The 18,851-nt window shown below is 59.6% G+C and overlaps 2 protein-coding genes across 6 annotated transcripts; one reads left to right on the top strand and one right to left on the bottom strand.

Annotated features, from left to right (window-relative positions):
- Positions 1-320: 320 nt before the first annotated feature.
- DOK4 (docking protein 4) lies at positions 321-8,937 on the top strand. 3 transcript variants are annotated; one of them, XM_064519366.1, is made up of 9 exons: positions 330-554; positions 2,638-2,926; positions 3,890-3,997; positions 4,243-4,357; positions 4,510-4,629; positions 4,745-4,934; positions 6,198-6,336; positions 6,680-6,803; positions 6,957-8,937. In XM_064519366.1, exons 2-9 carry the CDS (start codon positions 2,861-2,863, stop codon positions 7,079-7,081), a joined length of 987 nt encoding a protein of 328 aa, XP_064375436.1. In that variant the 5' UTR covers positions 330-554; positions 2,638-2,860; the 3' UTR covers positions 7,082-8,937. The 3 variants fall into 3 exon arrangements, with proteins under 3 accessions (XP_064375435.1, XP_064375436.1, XP_025959815.2); XM_064519365.1 differs by having other exon boundaries at positions 321-554; positions 6,680-8,937; XM_026104030.2 differs by lacking the exon at positions 330-554 and adding an exon at positions 718-900 and having other exon boundaries at positions 6,680-8,937.
- A 937-nt stretch (positions 8,938-9,874) lies between these two features.
- Positions 9,875-18,830, bottom strand: POLR2C (RNA polymerase II subunit C). Of its 3 annotated transcripts, none has more exons than XM_064519369.1 (9): positions 18,670-18,830; positions 17,802-17,851; positions 17,448-17,531; positions 17,203-17,255; positions 16,954-17,082; positions 15,884-15,935; positions 15,179-15,347; positions 11,114-11,188; positions 9,875-10,430 (listed from the first exon to the last, which is right to left on the bottom strand). In XM_064519369.1, exons 1-9 carry the CDS (start codon positions 18,753-18,755, stop codon positions 10,286-10,288), a joined length of 843 nt encoding a protein of 280 aa, XP_064375439.1. In that variant the 5' UTR covers positions 18,756-18,830; the 3' UTR covers positions 9,875-10,285. The 3 variants fall into 3 exon arrangements, with proteins under 3 accessions (XP_064375439.1, XP_064375440.1, XP_064375441.1); XM_064519370.1 differs by having other exon boundaries at positions 17,463-17,531; XM_064519371.1 differs by lacking the exon at positions 11,114-11,188.
- Positions 18,831-18,851: the final 21 nt, after the last annotated feature.

Genomic DNA, 18,851 nt, shown 5'->3' with positions numbered 1-18,851 from the left:
GCTTTTCTCTAGCCAGGACGCCGGGCTCCGGCTGCCTCTCAGCTTGGCTTTCAGGGCGGCGAGCCGACGCAGTGCTGCCTGCCTGAATCTGCAAACAGCCTGGAACAGCAGCTCCGAGAGAGGCTGCCTCCTCGCGTTAATTGCCACGGGGCGTTCACTCTGAAGCTTAATGATGGCGGCGCGTGGGCAGGCAGCCTCTTTTAAGCGGCGCTGTTCGTGCTTCTGGAAACCTGCCTCAGGAAAAGGAAAGGCTGCGCTCTCTGCAGGCCGGGCCGTGGGCAGGAATGCGGCGGGGCGGCCGCTGGATCCTCCCCCCCCGCCGCGGCCGCTCGTCCTGCCGCCGCGCCCCAGCCGCCTCCGTGCCGCCGGCGCCGGCCGCGGGGGGGAAACTGAGGCCCGGGGGCGGGGGGCGGGCGCGGGCGGCGCCGCGGCGGCGGCGGGGGGCGGGGGGCGGCCCCGGCGCCGCCGAGCAGAGCCGGCCCGGGCCGCCCGCCGCGTTGCTCGGCGGCTCGCAGCGAGACGGCGCCCGGCGCCTGGGTCCCCGCGAGCGCAGGGTAAGGGCGGCGCGGGGCGGCGGCGCCTTCCCGGGGCCGCGGCCGCCGCCGCCGGGGCTCCCCCTCGGGGCCCCGAGGCCTGGGTGGGCCGAAACCCCGGCGGCCGGGCGGGAGGCAGGACCGGCCGCGCTGTCCCCGGCTGATCCCGGCCGCTGGGGACCGGCCGCGCCGCCTCGAGCTGCCTCGCGGCAGAGGCATCCCCGGGGAGCCGCTGCCATCCCGCCGCCGGCAGCCCGTTTCCTAGGCTACTGCCTGCTCCAGGGGATTTTTCCATCCAGGAGAGAAGCAGAACGGGGGCTCCCTCAAATTGGGAGGCGACGGGAACGACGGGCTCTCGCTCCGGCCGGTGGGTTCCTCCACAGGCCGCCTGCCTCTCCCACCGGCATCTCGGAGAAAGGCCCGGAGCGCTTGTCCGGCCGCGCTGGGGCCCGGCTCAGCACCGGCTCCCGCCGCCGCCGGGCCCGGAGAGGAAGGAAATCCAGGCTGTGATTTCCTGAGCGTCAAGGCCAAGGCGCTTCCAAGCCTTTTCCTGGCAGCCGGCGGGATGCGCTGCCGCCTCGCCTCCCTGGCTGCTCCGCTCGCGCGGAGGGACGGAGGCTCCGACCCAGCTCGCCCCGTCCCCGTGACGGGGTCTCCTGCTTTCCGCATCGCAGCGCCCGACGTTTCGGGCTGGGTGGGTCTCGTCTGGGGCTGGATGGCACCGTCCCGACCCGCTTCGCCGGCCTCCCTCGGGGCCACTCGTCCCCACAGCCGTCCGGGCGGTGCTAGCTGCTGCCTTTCCCCAATGCTAAGCCGTCACTTCCCCTTTCGCTTCGTCCCGTTAATCCTGTTGCCACCGCTGCTCCCTTCGTGCGTGCGTGGGGATTCAGGGCTTTCCCAGCTTGGCCTCGTTATGAGCCCAGCCCCGCTTTCGGGACCTGTCTGTGCCTCTCGCTCACCCGGCAGCGGGGGCAGAAACTCACCCGGGTGTAGCCGTTCGCACCCCCCCGGCTGTGCTGGTCGGGCGTGGGCACCAGCCGGAGCGCTGCACCCGGATTCGGCCACCCGGCCTCTGCTGGGCTGCTGCCCGGAGAGGGACGTCGCCGGCTCGTGAATGGGATTGCAGCGGAGGAGATGAATGACTCGGTTTTGGCCCCGTGCCCCTTTCCGAAGGGGAGGGAAATGCCGAGAGAGGGCAGAAGGGACGCCTGCATGCGAGAGAGCCCAGCGGATGCCTCCGTTTGGGAGCGTGGCCGAGGCCTCTCTGCAAACAGCCCCGGTGCCTGGCCGGGACGCGGGTGCTGGACGTGGGCACTGGGATGCGCCCCGTGCACCCTCCTCCTCTGGATCCAGTGGCACGACGCTTGTCTGGGCATCCCCCAACCCGGAGGTGCTGGAGAGGGCACAGAGCCCTGCTCTCCCAGCGCTTGTCTTGCTCCTGGCAAGCGATTGTTAACACTGAATCCTACTGATGCCACCATTGGTGGCGGCAGCAGTTTCGTTGCCAAAGTGAGCAGTCTGGGAGGAAGGAGGGGAAGTCCAAGAGGTGATGGAGAGCTGTGGGTGAGGTCTGGTGTTGGCATCCCAGCAGGGGGTCAGGAGGGTGCGTGTCCCGCGGCCCTTAGGTTAGAGGTGACATTCATTTTGGGGGGAGGGTGGGAAGGAGGATTGCTGAGAGAAGGAGGGAGGCGCAGGCGACTGGAGTCGCACGGAGACACCCGCTCTGGGACAAGGCTCCGTCGTGGGCTGGCTGAGGTGTGCTGGCACCCAAGCAGGAGAAGCGAGGCGCCTCTCGAGGGCGCCGGGGATGGGGTGCTGCGATGCCGACCCTCCCGCCAGAGCATGGAGCCCATCGCGGCGAGCCGGGGCTGCGGGTATCCGCCGGCCGCAGCGCCGGGGGCTCAGCCCTGCCGGCCGGTCCTCGGCACTCGCCGCGGTGCGGCCGCGAAGGCAGGGGTTAACGCTGGACTGTTCCACTCCGCCGCCGCGACCCACCTTGCCTCTCCGAGATGGTTCAGCCAGAAAAGGGAGGAGGAGAAAAAGAGGGAGGGAGCGAGAGAAAGATGTCACTATCTCTAATCTATCTGTCATTTTTATTTTACAGCCGGTGCCAGGAAGGGAGCCAGCGCCAGGGCGAAGATGAGGGCTGCCGCTAGAACAAAGCTGGGGCGGCGGAGGAGATAAGGCGGCGAGTGCCGGGAGCATCCGAGGACAGGTGACCGGAGGAAGACGAGGAGTGGGGGCGAAGGCAGCAGGCGAGGGTGCTGGCAGCAGCCTCGAGCCTCTCGGGAGCAGCCCCCGGGAGCGAGGGCAGCCCGGGCTCCGTCATGGCTACCAATTTTAACGACATCGTCAAGCAAGGCTACGTGAAAATGAAGAGCAGGAAACTGGGGGTAAGCGGGGGGGGGACGGGGACGGGCGGATGCGCCGCTGGAGCGGGCTCTCCGGGTTTCTCCGGGCGGCCGCGAGCCCCTGCCCCCCTTTGTGTCGCGGCACGGCCTCGGAGACGTTTCTTTTCCGGCATCCTCTCCCCGCACCGCTGCCGCCCGCTAGCTGGGAGCATCCTGCCGGCCCGGCGCCGCCGCCGTCGGCAAGCCCGGGGCTGGCTGCGGAGGTGGGGGGGGGGGCGCTGCCGCGGGCGCTGCCGCCGCGGGGGGCCGGGGCCGCTCGCCTTTGTGGCGTTTGGGCCGAAAAAGCGGCGTGTGGGGGCTGCGTGGGGGTGGTGGGATCATCCCCACGTGCCCCCGCCGGCCCCGTGCCGCCCCAGCGATGAGGCGCGGGCGGCCGGCGGGCCGGGCGGGCCGGCCCACTTGTTGATACCCAAGGCAGCGAGTGACCCCGTGGGGCCGGATCCTGCGCCGGGCCGCCTGGCGTGGGGCGGGCCCTGGGCACCCGCCGCCCGGACGCGGGGACACCCCAGGGCACGCGCGCGTCCAGCCCTTCGCCGGCGGGTCCCCGGCGCGGCGCGGCGGCTGCCGGAGCGGCGTCGAGGGGCCGAGGCGGCGGCGGCCCTCGGCGCACGCGGCCTTCCCAGCCGGCTCCGGCACGGCTGGCGCGAGGCTGCCCGTGGCGGCCGGGTGGGGGGCCGGCCCCCCGTCGCTCAGAGCCGCGAGCATGCTGGGTAATTTCGCGCTAATTAGGGCGAACAAAGAGGGAGGCGGCTCGGGGTGGGGGCCCAGGCGTCCCCACCACCCCCAAAGGGGGAGGCAGCAGGTCCGGGGGGAGATAGGCCGGGGTGACGCGTCCTTAGGGGCCTTTGCCGCGTGTGCTAATTAAGCTCTGCAGGGCTGGGGGGGACCGGGGGGGGGAAGGAGCCACCGGTGCCCCCCAGCCCCGGCACGCTCTCCGTCCTGCAGATCTACCGGCGGTGCTGGCTGGTCTTCAGGAAATCCTCCAGCAAGGGGCCCCAGCGCCTGGAGAAGTACCCGGATGAGAAGTCGGTGTGCCTGCGCGGCTGCCCCAAGGTGAGAGGGCTGCTCCCCCCCGGGGCGAGCCCGGGCTCCCCGTCCCCCACCCGAGCGGCAGAAGCCCGCTTTGCCCCCTCCGCTTTTTCGGGGGTCCGGCCCACGGCAGAGGGGTCCCTGCTGGGTCAAACCAGCAGGAGCTAGGGGGACTGGCCACCGCCTGCGGCCCTCGGCCGGCAAGGGGGACGCAGGCGGGTTTGGGGGGCTGGCCCCCCCTTGGTGACCCCCCCGCCGCGGCGCCACAGGTCACGGAGATCAGCAACGTCAAGTGCATCACGCGGCTGCCGAAGGAGACCAAGAGGCAGGCCGTGGCCATCATTTTCCCCGATGACTCAGCCCGGACTTTCACCTGCGATTCGGGTGAGAGGGGCAGCGTCCCGGGGGGCCGGGGGCCGATGGTGCCTGCTCCGCGGGTGACCGCGGCTCCAGGGACGTCCCCCAGGGCCGGGCCGCGCGGGGGCCTGGCCGGGGGGCCGCCGTCGCCCACCGCGGCCGCTCTCCGTCCCCCGCAGAGCTGGAGGCCGAGGAGTGGTACAAGACCCTGTCCGTCGAGTGCCTGGGCGCCCGCCTGAACGACATCAGCCTGGGGGAGCCCGACCTGCTGGCCCCCGGCGTGCAGTGCGAGCAGACGGGTGAGAGCGGGCGGCCGGGCGCCGGCTCTGCCCCGGTCTCCTCCCTGCGGCAGCCCCGCTCATCTTTTTTCTCCTCGTTTGTTTTCTTTTCGGTGTTTTTTTCCCCCTCGTCCAGACCGGTTCAACGTGTTCCTCCTCCCCTGCCCCAACCTGGACGTCTACGGCGAGTGCAAGCTGCAGATCACCCACGAAAACATCTACCTCTGGGACATGCACAACCCCCGCGTCAAGCTGGTCTCCTGGCCCCTGTGCTCCTTACGCCGCTACGGGCGGGACGCCACCCGCTTCACCTTCGAGGCCGGCCGGTAAGACGCCATCCTCTGCCGTGGCGGGCAGGCCTGATGCCAGGGTGATGGCAGCCGCTGCCGGGGCGTTGAGGGTCCCGCGCGGGCAGCTTTGGGCGCTCGCCGGGGCCACCCACGCTCGCAGCCCTCCGGGAGCCGGGCTCATGCCATTGGGAGGCTCGTTTGGCTCGAGCAGGCCTGACGATATTAGGCTCTTTCCTGCTAATTACCAGCTACGGAGGGGAAGAAACATGATCTTCCCTTTCATCCCGGCCCTTGGCTTCCGCTGACTCATCACTTTGGGCTCTTTTATGGAGCGAAGGAGGGGGAGGCGGTGGTCCCCCCCCAATTCCCCGCTCGCCCGGGGCCTTTGAACTGGCGCCTCGGCTAAGGGTGCCACTTATTCCTCCAGCAGCAGGAGCTGGGCAGTGGTTTTTTTTTCCTTTTTTTTTTTTCCTCTTTTTTTCCAGGGAAGGGCCCATGCGCTGCCCGGCTTCGCGCCAGCCTGCCGCCGGGTCGCCTTCGCGGCCCCGTGTGCCGGCCGGGAGGCTGCGCTTGGCCGCGCACCAGCCCGTGCCGGCGGCGGGAGGCTTGCGGCTGGAGCCCGTCCCAGCGCAGGCTGCGCGCGGGCCTGCGGAGGAGCAAAGCATGAGATGCCGGGCTGGCCGCGGGCCCGAGCAGGGGGGTTTTTATCGTCTCTCTGCTCGGGATGCTGCACACCCCCTTCATTCCTGGGAGGTGAACGGCTCTGGTGGGCTCTGCTTTTGCTCCCTCGCCTGCGTCCACGCAAGGCTCCAGCTCATCCCTCTCGCCGCCTCTCTGGAGAATTAAGGGGTTTGGGTGCCGGGGGGCTGCGAGATTGGTGCTCCTTGCTCACCTGGCCAAGTGCAATGCCGCAGGAGGGGCTGGAGCGGGGGCCCGCAGCCCTGAGCCGTCGGTCGCTGGCCAAGAGCTGCGGGGCCAGATGGCTTCTTACGGGCTAGTTAATAAGGCGCCGTGTATCCCCCTGGAAAACGGGCAGCCGAGCGCCTTGCCGAGGTTGCAGTCGTGCTGCGGAGCCGGAGAGGGGCGGGAGGGAGAGCCCTGGCGCGCACGCGTTTCGATCGCTTCCGCTTCTCCAGTATTTTTAGCAAGCTGGAAATAGATTCGCTAGCACTCGGGAGTTATGGGGAGGTAGCCACGCGGTTCGCAGGGGGAGCGAGGGCCGCCCGCCGCGTCCCGGCCCGGCTTTGGGGGCTGCGGGTGCGGAGGGCGCACGTGACGCCCTGCGCTCTGGCCCGGCAGGATGTGCGACGCGGGCGAAGGCCTCTACACCTTCCAGACCCAGGAGGGCGAGCAGATCTACCAGCGCGTGCACAGCGCCACGTTGGCCATCGCCGAGCAGCACAAGAGGGTCCTGCTGGAGATGGAGAAGAACGTCAGGGTGAGCGGGGACCGCGGGGACCCAGGCTGCTCGGGGTGACGTGATGGAGGGGACGGCGAGCCGGGCCCCGCGCCGTCCCGCGTGGCGCTGCCTGATGTGCTCCTGGCTCATGCCAACGCGCCGTTCCCGCTTGCAACGTTTCTGACGGCTGTTTGCAGCCTCTCCCTGCCTCGCTGGGAGGAATCGCTGCTCCCAAGGCCACGGGGAGAGCAATTTCATGGCCTCCGGACTGCCTGTATCAGCAAGGCAGCTGGTACCCCGCAGGGTCCCTGCCAGAAAGGGGCTGCCGTGGGGGTGTTTTGGGGCCACCAGCACCCCCTCACCCCCTCTCCATCCGCTCCAGCTGCTGAACAAGGGCACGGAGCACTACTCCTACCCCTGCACCCCCACCACCATGCTGCCCCGCAGCGCCTACTGGCACCACATCACCGGCTCGCAGAACATCGCCGAGTCCGCCAGCTACGCCGGTGAGTGTGCCCGTTTGCCCCAGGCTCCTCCGCCGGCCCCCAGCCCTGCGCGGGGACCCACCGACCCTCCCGTGGCGGGGCTGAGCCGCCCTCAGGAACCGCGGGCCCCCGGCGTCGTTCCCGTTGCGAGCCCAAGCTGTGCTTCGTCCCCAGGGGAGGCGTATTCAGGTGCCCAGGCCAGCTCGGACACCGACCTCCTCAACAGGTTCATCTTATTGAAGCCAAAGTCCTCCAAAAGCGATAAGACCGAAAGCAGGGAGTCCAAACCGGCTCAGTGAGCCCGCGGTGCGGGGGGACCGCCGCCGCCGGGTCTGCCGCAGCGAGGCGCGCGGGAAGCCGAGGAGCGCAGGACACACAGGGCTTCAGAGGGTTGCTTTTCTGGTGCTCCCCTGCCCCCTTTTTTTTTTTTAATCCTGGGGGTGTCAAGGATCTGGGAACCCTCCCGTCTCCTTGGAGAGGCGAAGAGCCCCTCGCCGCAGGGAGATGGAGATGGCGGTGGGTAGATGCACCCTCCGCGGCAAGACCTTTGGAGACCAGGTGCTGGCAATGGGGGCTCTCACCCCGGCCTGACGTTACAGAAGGTGATAATAACTAGCTCTATGTTAAATGATTTTAAATATATATTGCACATACATATTATATAGGACGAGACTTTTCACACGAATGCAAACTTCATAGCCACCGAAGAGACCTTGGAAGAGGAGACGCTCAGAGATTCTTTTTTTTTAAGTCTTGGGGACACAGCTGGGAGGTAGAAAAAAGTGGGCAGATGACCTCGTGGGACAGGGACACGCGGCCACAGCGCAGCACTGCCACGAGGGGGAACATCGCTGGCTTCCCCCGCGCAGCGCTCGGCCAGACCGGTGAATTTTTCTGCAGCGGCTTGGTGCCCCGGGGTCACCGCTCGTGGGAACAGCGAAGCGGTGCCCTGCATGCCGGGAAGGAGACGTGGCTGGAGGAGCAGCGCTGGGCTGGCCTGACCTGCACCCCACGTCCTCGCCCCACACGCGGGGGCCTGCTTGAGCGGGGACTCGCGAGGCGCTGTTGAGCTCATTTTGCACTTCTCGACGATATCTAAACACACTGTAGAATCGAGATGTCTCAGGAGAAACTGGTTTTCCCTTGCAAACGGAGGACTCGTGCATGCAGCGGGGACACCACCAGGACTGCTGGGGCCGGGAGGCATCTCATCAGCCAGCACCCAGGCAGAGCCGAGCACCCAGCCCCGGGGGAAGAACACCCCTGCCCCAGCACCTCTTGCTCCTTCAGTGCCAGCCTCTCTGCTTCGGTGCCCCCAGACAACGCGCAGCCAGGAGCAACCCAGGGACCATTTTTGGCCAGTAGCACTAGTCCGTCAAGCTTTGCTGAAATAAAATTCCCGGGGCAGAGGCAACACGTTGGCTGTGAGCCCTTGCCTCCCCCCGCCCAGGCCCTCCCCAGCGAGACGGAGGAGGTGCTGGTGGGGAAAAGCCACTTTGCCTCTTAGCTGCATCCCCCCATTTCCATCCCTCGCTCTCCCTCTGCCTCGCTGCTGCTGCCAGAGGGCACCAGTGAGAATGGGCAAAATACCTTGCACATGGGAGCTGGGTTTAATATACCGAACTCAAAAGCAATTGATTTTCTAGGTCTCCTATTTATTGAACTCCTTTAGAAGGGCTATCTTTTTATTGCAGTACAAACTAAGGTGTTTCCGTTGAGGTTTTCTTTCTGGTCTGGGTGGGCTGGTTGGTGAGTTTTGTTTTTTTTTTCTTAAAGCTCCAGGTCTGTCCTCTTAGGACAGGGAGTGTTGTGCTGTGGGAGTCTGTGGTCTGTGGCCTGTAAATACTGTGTCTTGGGTCTGTGTAGCTTGTGGATGACGCTGGGGATCTGCTGGAGCAGTTTCAGGCCGGAGATGGGCTGCTGCTTCCCCCCCGCCCTGGCCTTACTGCTGGGCGTGGATGGGTTCGTCAGCAGCCCAGCACTGCCCGGGAGCGCGTCCTCCCTCGGGGATGAGCGGTGTAACGGGCTGCCTCGGCCCAGCTACATACCTCATCTGGAAAAGATGGGATTTAGCATTTATTACCAAAAATGTTTGGGTTTTTTGTTTGTTTTTTTTTAAAGGAATTGCTCTATGAATAAACAATCCTTATCCACCCTTCCTGTTTGTCTGTTCCATCCAACTGCACTCGGGAAATAGAAGTCGCACTAACGCATGCCAGCGAGGGAGAAAAATGCTGATTCGGAGAGATTTCCTAACACTACAAGGCAACGTGTTTGGCTGAAAGCTTTGTTCTGCCTCCAGCCCCTGCAAGGACATTTCAAGCAAAGCCTTGAAAGAGCCGGGGAGGGGAGAAGGGCGTCGCGAGCTGTCCCCTCGCTGACAAGCACTGGTGAAACAGCACGCCAAGGGCCCGCTTTCATCCTCCAGCCACCCTGGGAGCTCGCTGCTTGGGGACACGCAAGGGCAGCAGTGCTCTGCGAAACACTTGCAGGAGGAGTTTCGAGTCAGTCTAACTCCAGACTCTTCCAGGATTGTGCCAACAAGGTTATTACTGCCTTAGTTCTCTGGCAGAGCGCTGGAGACCTCCAGGGATGTTGCCACCACAGTGGCAATAGTTTGGTATTTGCCCCAAGCTCCAGCCCAGCAAATAAGCCACCTCGTACCTTGGGGGCAATAGGCACATTCAAATCTGTCAGCTGGGGGTTACGACTGACAGAGTCCCTGCCATCCCAGCTCCTAACAAAGACTGTATAGTGCATGGATAGAAGCTGCTCCAAAGGAGTCTTTAAATACAGCTAAGCCTCCCTGGCCCATCTGGGCTCCCCTGCAGCACAGCCTTCTGCAGCATCTCACTTTCCAGCCCAGCTTCAAACATATGCTTCAAAGACAGTGCTGGATCCATAAACGACAGGGCTACTTACTGGAGGGGGTTTCAGTCTCCTTAGGAGATAATGTCAAGAGCAGCAATCAGCAGTAGAGAGCAATGCTCCCTCCAATGCAGATCTCATTAAGTTAATGTCTATCGGAGAGAAGTAAATGATGTGACTTCTCTTCCTGCAGCCCCAGACAAGCTTTCAGGGATGACTGAACATAGGGGGTAAGGCTTTATTCAGCACAGTAAGGAACAGACATGCAAATAAGACAGGGTTGTGTAACCAAGGTATGTGCTTCCCAATTCCAAATGCCACGTGGCCAGAGTCCAAAACTCTGGGCTAAAACACTGAGATCACTTAGGGACCAAATCCCATCCCAGCGAAGAGATTCACAATACCCATAAATTCTCTTCCTGCTTTACCATACATGTCATGGTGGCATTGTCTGGGAGGGGGAGCAAGGGAAGAGGTGTTGCTGAACAGCAGAGCCAGGCCAGGAAAGGCAGACGGAGATGGGGAGGCAAAAGCCTCAGCCCAGGCAGGTGCAGCTTTGCCCAGCCTGCTGCCGGGCAGAGGCAGGAACTTTCTGCATCACTCATGCCTGGACAGTCTCCTGCCAAGGGGCCACCTCAGTTTATAGTGAGGACGTCGCTCTGAATCTCGTGGCTCAGCTGGGTCTGGAGGTCGCTCAGCTTCTTCTTCAGGCCGGACAGCGCAGACAGAACAATGGTCTCTGGGCGAAGGGAACCGCAGGACTCCACGTTGTAATAAAACCTGAGGTTACAAGTGGGGGGAAAAGTTACCACCTGCTCTGCAAGGAGGTGCAAAACCAGAGAGCACCTGCAGCGCTGTCCCAGCCCATCACGCCCCGCTGCAGGGAGATCTCCTGGGAGTCGGTGAGCATCGCTGACCTCCCAAGCAGGCAGCACTGCTCCTCTGCAACAACAGCTGCAGACCCACGCAGAGGTCACACCAGCACTTGTGACTCCGACTAAGAGCACTTCTGAGATTTTCTCTAGGCAGACACTGCAACGTGCAAGCCAGCGCAGAGCGCCGCGCCAGGGGAGCTAAGACTGACTGACTAGCTGCAGGCACCTTTGCAATGCAAACAACGTGGGAGTGGGGGTACTATCAGCAATCAGGGCATGAAAGACCCACACGCGTGAATAAATACCGCATGTGCTGACGACATCAGTGTCTTTGCAGAGATCCCAGGCCACCTCCTCCCCAAGCCTCACACTCCACCCAGTGCTGCACTGCCTTGCTTGTTAGCATGAATTCAGAAGAGTCAAGTATTTCCCAGAGGGGAAAACCTGCCAGTCCGGGGCATTTCATCAGTTAATTCCAACTCCTGCTCTGCTTTTCAGGGAACACCAGCTCCCTGGGTTGGCAAGCTTCAGATGTACCCAGAAGTCTCGCCCTGTTTTCCAGCAGTGGGATCCCATTCAGGTTCCTACCTCTCTGGCTTCCCATTGGGATCATAGGGAGCCTGAGCATCTTCCTCATCGATCTCAGAGTATTCACTCTTAGGCCTGGAATCAAACAGCAGGAAAGGTTAGCACAGAGCCCACGTACTAGTGTGCTTAGCCCCACAGTGCCCAGGCACTCAGTGGCACTGTTCGGAGGGTGCTCAGGAGGTCGCTATCTCCTGACATGACTGATCCCACCCACGCTCACTCAACGGAAAAGAGACAACTGTCCAAAGGTCCCAGCACCAGAAAAAGAAAATGGATGCCTCCCCTCCTAGAAGGTCTCACAGTGAGGTTTGCCGCACTCTTGCTACAGTGCTGCACTGTTATTTCTGACAGCTGGAATAACTCCCCTGTCCCTGTACCTGGTGGGACCTGCCACCTTCCTGCCTCTCGGAGCAGCACTGAAGAAAGAGGTCAGCCCTGCTCCGCGTGCAGTACTGCAGCTCTGTGCAGCTGCACCGGTACAGCCTGACAGTGTGCTTACAGGGAAGGGATGACGATGCCTGCAGAGACTGTGTTTATAAAGTCTGCACTCCGTGTTTATAGACTAATGCACTCTGCGCTATTTTCTTGCTACTGATTACTGGGCCGAAAAAACACCAGAGCACTCCAGCGCTCAGTCTCTGCAGCGCAGTTGAGATGGGAAGGCCTGATCAGCCTGTGGCCAGCCGAAAAAAATCCCCTCTCCTGGAGCTTCAGGACTTGCTTGCCTGTACTTCAGACATCCGCTCCAATGAGCTCAGCACTCCTCACGCCCTGCACTTCCACTCCCCTGTACACATCACTACTAAAAATCACTGCAACATCAAAGAGTTGGGCTGGGCCAACACTGTATCTTTCTACCTGTTGCATCTCTTGGCTTATAGGGCATCATACAGAAGAGACTGGAAGCGCTTAACTCTTGTGAAAAAAAAAACCAAAGCCTTGAGTTGTCTGAGAAGCCAGCACAGAAAACTTCACAACAATCAAGGTCTCCTGCTGGCTGTCCCAGCGATGTCAAGAAAGGCTGATCCTAGCATCCTGTCATCAACTGCCTTAAAACTGCACTTCCCCAAAAAATCCTCTGTCTGTAACGAACTGCTGAGGGAGATAAAGTGTGAATGGAGCCAGGCCTTCACCTTACTTGCAACACCATCCATAACGGAAAACAGGGCACAGAGCAACCTTATGTTCCACCCGCGAGGCAGCTGGCTTTGAGCATCCAGCTGTGTTCCAGTGCTCTGCCAACAATTTCTTCAGCAATACATCAGACCAGTCTGATCATTCATAATGATGAGTATCCTAATCTTCTCCAAGACCCTGGCTGTGTCTGTGATACTCAGATACCTCAGAAAACAGCTATTATGTAAAACCAAACCAAAAAAAAATACATCCTTGGATAGCAGAGGCATTTGTCTCTATATTGTCTTCAGATAGATTAAGATGGACTTGGAAAGAGATACATACCATCAAGGAACAGACAACTCCAATGGCAATCAACACTTCTTTGGGGTTTTCCAGCTCTTACCTATATTTTATGAAGGACTTCTCAAAAATTGTTTCCAGATACCCAGCTTATTGTGTAAAACACCAGGTTCATGAGGACACAGCCTAGTCTACCATCAAACAAAAGAATCTACATTAGCAACTGCCTTTGGCCATCCAGACCAGGAAACTCCTCACTGCTGACATATATGTGTTCAGCTATGCAGCTGGAGCTGTTCTCTGCAACGCTCAAGTCTCCAAAAGCCCAAACTCTCCTAAGCTCACACTGTGACATCCTGTGTCCAAAAGAAGGTAGACCTGATACCTCAGCGTGCATGCACGCATCTATATGACTCAAAGCAATATTCCAAAACCTACCTTCCTCAATATCGGAGAATTAATATCTAGCATCACAACCAATCAAACCAGAGCACTATTCAGCACCAAAATGAAACCTAAAATTATTTCAAATCCTGATGTGAAATTCCAGATCAAGGAGACGTTCTTGCTCCTCAAGCATCCAATCCATGACCCAAGACAATCAACTAAGCTTTGATGCAATTTGCCTGCCACAAATCATTTGGCTACTTCAAAACTATTGAGTTCCATTCCCAGAACTCCTGGTGATGAAGGAGAGTCCTGAATTACCTGCACATCATTTCTTGTGACGGGCTCCTGACTGAAGAACTGCTGAGCAGCAGCCGCCTCCTGCTCTGCACCACCTCGTCACAACCAGCCCCTTTCATGGATTTTACCGTTGATGGCCTAGTCTGTTGCTGGCAATTCCCAGAGTCCAGCTTCATGTGAAGATCATTAATGCTAAGGAAAAGCATGCTCATTCCAAATTTCTTGCACCACCAGTCAGCCTGGTTACTGCTGCAGATCCCAGAGTATCACCCTGATGAACTGCTGAGGGAACTGAATGCCTGACGACTCCTGTTCTCACCCAAACTGACTGAACTGGACTCATGAACATGCTCTGCAGAACCCATCAAAGTCAAGCAGGGTTTTCTCCTTCCATCCATAAAACAGGCCCAGGGCTGCTGCAGGCAGATTTCTGCCCATTTTATGCATATTAGAGATTCACCTGCAACTCCACCCTCTATGGCAAAGGGTCAAATCTCCAGAGCGCAAACCTGGCACAGCATCTCTGTGACAGCAGAAAACCCCAGCAGTTTGGTTGAAGCGTGAAATCTAGGCCGATTACCCCTCCAGGAAGCTCATTTACTGATAGCTGACGTAAGCAAAGGGCAACATAATGCCATGCTCCGTAATGGGTCCGAGCACCTGGGCTCAGAGCAGCCAGCCATGGAAGGACTATAGCCCACTACCTGCCTGCTACTGCTTGCAGCCATTTGCGGAGTGAACCTTGGCAATGCGGGGCCCGACAGCGACATGCCTGATGCAGGAGGAAAGCCTGCTGAGCCCCTTCTGCTGCTCAGCCTTCTGTCCAGCTGCAGCTGTGCTCAAGGCTTTGTTCCTGCTTGCTCAGCCCTCGCTCCTGCGGTCCTTGCACCAAATCCTGCTCCTGTACCAACGTCTTGCTGACCTTGAGCTCAGGCTGTCTCTACTGCCCTGCCGTTACAGCGGCATACCCCCTTCCTTCTCTAGTCCCTGCTCTCAGCTTGCACTGCCTGAAGCACCTGGTTTCTCTCTCTGCTGCTGGCTCCAGCGTAGTCCATGACGGGATGTCTACTAGGTGCAGCTCAGGTATCATCTACCAGTGGAAAAATTCTGCTAGCTGAACTCCTCACCCTGGCCAAAGCAGGGTAGCAGCTTCCCAAAAGCAAAACCATGCTACCTTTGGCTGAGACTCAGCACACTACTGGAGCAGAATGATACAGCACTCTGGGAGGGTCTGGGCAGAAGAAAAGGCTAAAGAGGAAAACCCAGCATGAGCTCCGGGCGTGAGGAGATCTGTGGGTGAAATCAGAGCCACAGACTGGGCTTTCCTCAACAAGGCAGGGCCTCAAAATCAACCTTGCAAACTAACCTTCCTCCCTCCGCTCTCATAGCATCCTCCTCTGTCTAGAGTGGTTCTATTCCTTCCCCAAATCTTTCCCTCTGCTGCATACAACTTTTGCAGGGAAGAAAAAACACGAAGGAGTGGCAGGAAAGAATGTGAAAGGCAGCGAGATAAAACGGCAGTAACTGTTTCAAGGACAATGCATGAGGAGAGACAAGGGGTGGCCACAAACCAGTCCACCTTGTGCGCAGCTACGACAAAGTAACTGGCTTTGGTAGCATAATATAGGAGCAGAGAATAGTCGGGGCAAGGGGATGCTCAGGATCATTTTCTGGCCAAAATTATCCCTGGAGCTGAAGCGTAAGTGCCTTTTGGAAAATTTTTTCAAGTCCCTCCAGACTGACCCATACTTATCACAGAGGGCTAACAGCAATGAAAAAAATATAGACATTGCAGAAACCCAAACGCTTAGGTTTGGGAGCCCTTAAATGTCAGGTTTAAGTTCTGAGCCATTATTACAGCTGTAGTTTTACTCGATACCTCAGGTTTCACCTTAGGACCACATGTCTCACACCAAACACAGCCAGCCCAGCCCCGTAGTATAGTCAAGCAGGACGCACCACTCCTCTGGCTTGGGGTACACCGTGTGCCTCAACGCGTTGTCTGGGTCATACTCAAAGGCTACGCCAGCCGTGGGGTTCCACTTGGCGTGCTCCTTGCCGAAGCCCTTCTTGGCATAGGCTCGCAGTCTGAGCTCCTGGCCCTTCCGCAGCTTCACAATGAGGATATCTAAGGAAAAGCACAAACAAGTTTGAGAAGGCTGAAGAGGATAAATCAGTGTGCAGGATCACATGAGGGCAAAGGCAGTAATTATTAGTGCCCAGAGAGATGTCACCAGAAGCCAGAGCTTGCTTGGATTCTTTGAGGGGCTTACCAGAGTCCCCAGTGTAGCTAGGAAACCTCACACTAAGTAAAAAGAGGGGCTGCACTCGTCTGGAGGTGCAGCTCAGACCCTAAAGCCGTAGCAGACAGCACAGCATTTTGCATTTTTGCTGTCCTTGAGCTCTCACAAGGGAGAGAGAAGAGATCTCTGACACAAAACATTAGCCCTGGGGATAGCATCTAAGTGGTGTTAAGTCTGGGTCCTGGACAAAATGCTAACCCTGCTGATGCTGGTGTCTCCCAGCTGCTAACTTTAGATGTCAGCTCCAGGTTTACGGCTGCCCTAGGGTTACGTGATTAGTAAACGAAGGCAGAGTTCAAAAAGCCTGAAAGGAAAATCCACTCCCTTCTGCAGCTCTTATTCCCACTGGAATATCACTTACCATCCTGCTCCACGTAGTCATTGGGGTCGTTGTCTCTGCTCCGGGATGTCACCTGCATAAGAGAAGAAAAGCAGATGAATTAATGGTGAGATCACTTTTTCTCCCAAGTCAAATGGCGGCTCCCTACAAAAATTAAAGACTGCAAGAAAGCCAGTCTGGAGTGACTTATTCACACAAACAAATCCAGCCCACCCTATTTAATGGAAATCAAGACAATTTAGACAGCTGCAGCTACACAAGTGACACCACACTCCAACCAGCCTCCCAACCTGCTGTCTAGGCCCAGTGCAGCTGCCTGGTTCTGCGACACAGTCCAGGCACTCGCAGAACGACTGCTGGAAGGTGACACGTACTGCTCACAGCAGCACGGCAAGGAAGAGACAGCAGGCCATAGCTAGGCTTTAACCAGGCAGCTGCTACCACAAGCGGCCCCCAGGCTGCGGTGAGCTCTGGATGCAGCAACAGGGCTCCTCCAGCTGACGGCATTTTAAAACACCGTCCATTAAGTCCCTTTTCTGCTTTGGCTCCACCAGCCCTCCCCAAGGCGACAGGGCAAAAGTGCCCTGGCCCAGGCTCCTTCCACCTTGCCACACTCAGAGCCAAGAATCAGCAAACCAGAGGCCTCTGGGCTGCCGCCTGGCCTTCAAGGGAGCTGACCTTGCCAGAGCCCTGGCGGCAAGCAGGCAGGAGAATGCCATCACGATACAGCACGACACAAGTACACAAGCTCTGGGCATTTAAGGCGAGATGGACAAGCTACATTAAAGCCTCCCATGAGTTTGAGATGTAGGATGAGGTCTTAACAAGACCATACTGCCTACAGAAGAGATGCCATCAGACAGCCAACGAAGGACAACACAGCAGAGAAGAGGAGGGCTTTGGCAGACATTGTTTTTTCCTCAGATATTCCTGCTTTGCACTTTTGCTACATTTTCACTGGCGCTCTAGGCCACGTGAAGTCTTCTCAAAAGGCCTTATTTAGTCCATATCTTGTGCGTGAGCCACCCCAGCTCCCACAGGAATGTATAGAGAGGGGATGTGCTGACGGTCAGAGAAAATACTACACTGACCGGTATAACACGGGGGTTGTTGGAGATCAGATCGCGCGACGTGACGTGACGAGTCTGGTCTTCATTGCACCGGACATCCAGGGTAAACTCCACAGAACACTCCGGACAAAACTCATCACACGTGCAGTCCTAGGACAGACACAGGTCAAAACACTTATGCCAAAGCTCTCCTAGCCAGAATCAGTAACATTTCAAATTAGACAGGCACCCTCCCCAAAGAAAGCACCAAAGACGTTTTACTCTACTCACTCTGGAATACTGCATCTTATCCACAATGTCATCGCTGGTGAGCGGGATCAGGCCTGAGGAAAGAAAGCAATTAGAGACACACCTGAGTGAAACCGTGGGCACACTGACCCTCCTACCAAGACTAGCAGAGCAAGAGCAGTCTCATGACAGAGGCGCTATTAGTAGTCTAGAGACAGACTTCGCCCATGTCCCATTCCTTACTGTACGTATTAGTCTTTCTCCTGCACCTCCCTCCTTCCTCTCACCTGCCTGGGACTCACCCAGTCTGTGTGCAATGAACTCATCGTGGAGCACAGAGGAGTTGGCGTCTATCTGGACCCAGTCGATAGCTGTAAAGAGACAAGCAGAGAAAAGTGTGCGTGGGGAAGGTGTGAGAGCATTTCTAAAACAGAAAATGTTACAGAGACTTCAGGGAAGTAGAAACAGCGTTCGCTCTACAGATTACAGCCAGCAGGACTAGCTAAATATCAGGTGCCATCTAAGTAAGGCAACTTGGAGATGGAGGAAAAGACAGATGGGAACTGATGAGACAGTAACTGGAGTAGCAGCGTAAGGGACTGTGACCACAAACAGGCAAAACCGTAAGTAAAGGCAAATACCTATAATGGGGACTTCTGCTATGAACACTCTTCGAATAGAATTTGCCACCCTGAGAGAGAGAAAGAAGTAACAGTATTTAGACACTGAGAAACACAAAGAAATGAATTTGCCTATCTTCAAGACGAAGACGGGTGAGATTACACCGAACTCAGCTAATGCAGACAGCATACAGAGGAGGGCTGTGCTGCCTTGGGGGTGCCGACCAAACCTGCCCCTGCGACCGCACACACCACAGCAGCACACGCGCGGCCGACACGCGTGCTGGCAGCAAATGGAGCCGGCTGACGTGAGGCGAGGCGAGACGGACGATCCCGGCTCGCAGTCCCCGAGCGTCTTTGAGGCAGCACTACAGAATACGTCCGCCGGCTTCGCCCTGGCCGGTTCTGCCTCCCGGTACCGGCTGTGCCAGCCCAGTGTTAGTGTTGCCCTTCTCTTCCAACGGGCGCCGGTGCCAGGCCTGCCCGGGGGAGGCAGGGCCGAGGGGACCCCACGGGAACAGCCCGGCCTCAGGATGCTCCAGAGACGCCCGTCACCGGAGGCGGAAACCGAGCGCGAAAGCTGCCCGGGCCGCGCGGCCGGCACCGGGGCAGCGCCCGGGCGCGGGGGCCTCTCCCGCCGTGCTCCGGCCCGGCCCGGCGCCTCCACCGGCCGCTTTGGCCGCCGCCCGCCACGCAGGCCGGGGCTCCCGTGCCCGGGGGCGAGGGGGCGACAGCGAAACTCCCCCCTCCTTCCCGGGGCTGCCTCGGGATCGCGGCCGACACCCCGCGGGCAGGGCCCCGCCCCGCGGCGGCCGCCGGGCCAGGCCGCGCTGCCGGGGCCGGAGCGGCGCCGCTCGCCCGCCCTCCCCGCCTGCCGCCGGCTGCTCACGCCAGGTCCGTGTTCTCGATGATGAACTTCACGTTCTCGTCCGTGAGCTCGGTGATGCGCACCGTGGGCTGGTTGGCGTACGGCATGGCCGCCCGCCCGCCCCGCCGCCGCCGCGCCGCGCCGCGCCCGCCCGCGCCCGCCCCCTCGCGGCCGCCGCCGCCTTCGCCGCGCCCCGCCCGCGG

This window comes from Dromaius novaehollandiae, chromosome 13 (genome assembly GCF_036370855.1).
Source record: "Dromaius novaehollandiae isolate bDroNov1 chromosome 13, bDroNov1.hap1, whole genome shotgun sequence".
In the NCBI taxonomy this organism is placed as follows: domain Eukaryota; kingdom Metazoa; phylum Chordata; class Aves; order Casuariiformes; family Dromaiidae; genus Dromaius; species Dromaius novaehollandiae.
This window is presented reverse-complemented; position numbering and strand designations above follow the sequence as displayed.

Bases quoted from the DNA above. Each gene is read 5' to 3' on its own strand.
- DOK4 (XM_064519365.1), top strand. From the start codon at position 2,861: ATGGCTACCAATTTTAACGACATCGTCAAGCAAGGCTACGTGAAAATG. The intron at 2,927-3,889 runs GTAAGCGGGGGG...TCCGTCCTGCAG, and splicing joins TGAAGAGCAGGAAACTGGGG to ATCTACCGGCGGTGCTGGCT. The intron at 4,630-4,744 runs GTGAGAGCGGGC...CCCCTCGTCCAG, and splicing joins CGTGCAGTGCGAGCAGACGG to ACCGGTTCAACGTGTTCCTC.
- POLR2C (XM_064519369.1), bottom strand. From the start codon at position 18,755: ATGCCGTACGCCAACCAGCCCACGGTGCGCATCACCGAGCTCACGGAC. The intron at 17,256-17,447 runs GTGAGAGGAAGG...TTCTTTCCTCAG, and splicing joins ACTGGGTGAGTCCCAGGCAG to GCCTGATCCCGCTCACCAGC. The intron at 10,431-11,113 runs GTAGGAACCTGA...TTGTAACCTCAG, and splicing joins CCCAATGGGAAGCCAGAGAG to GTTTTATTACAACGTGGAGT.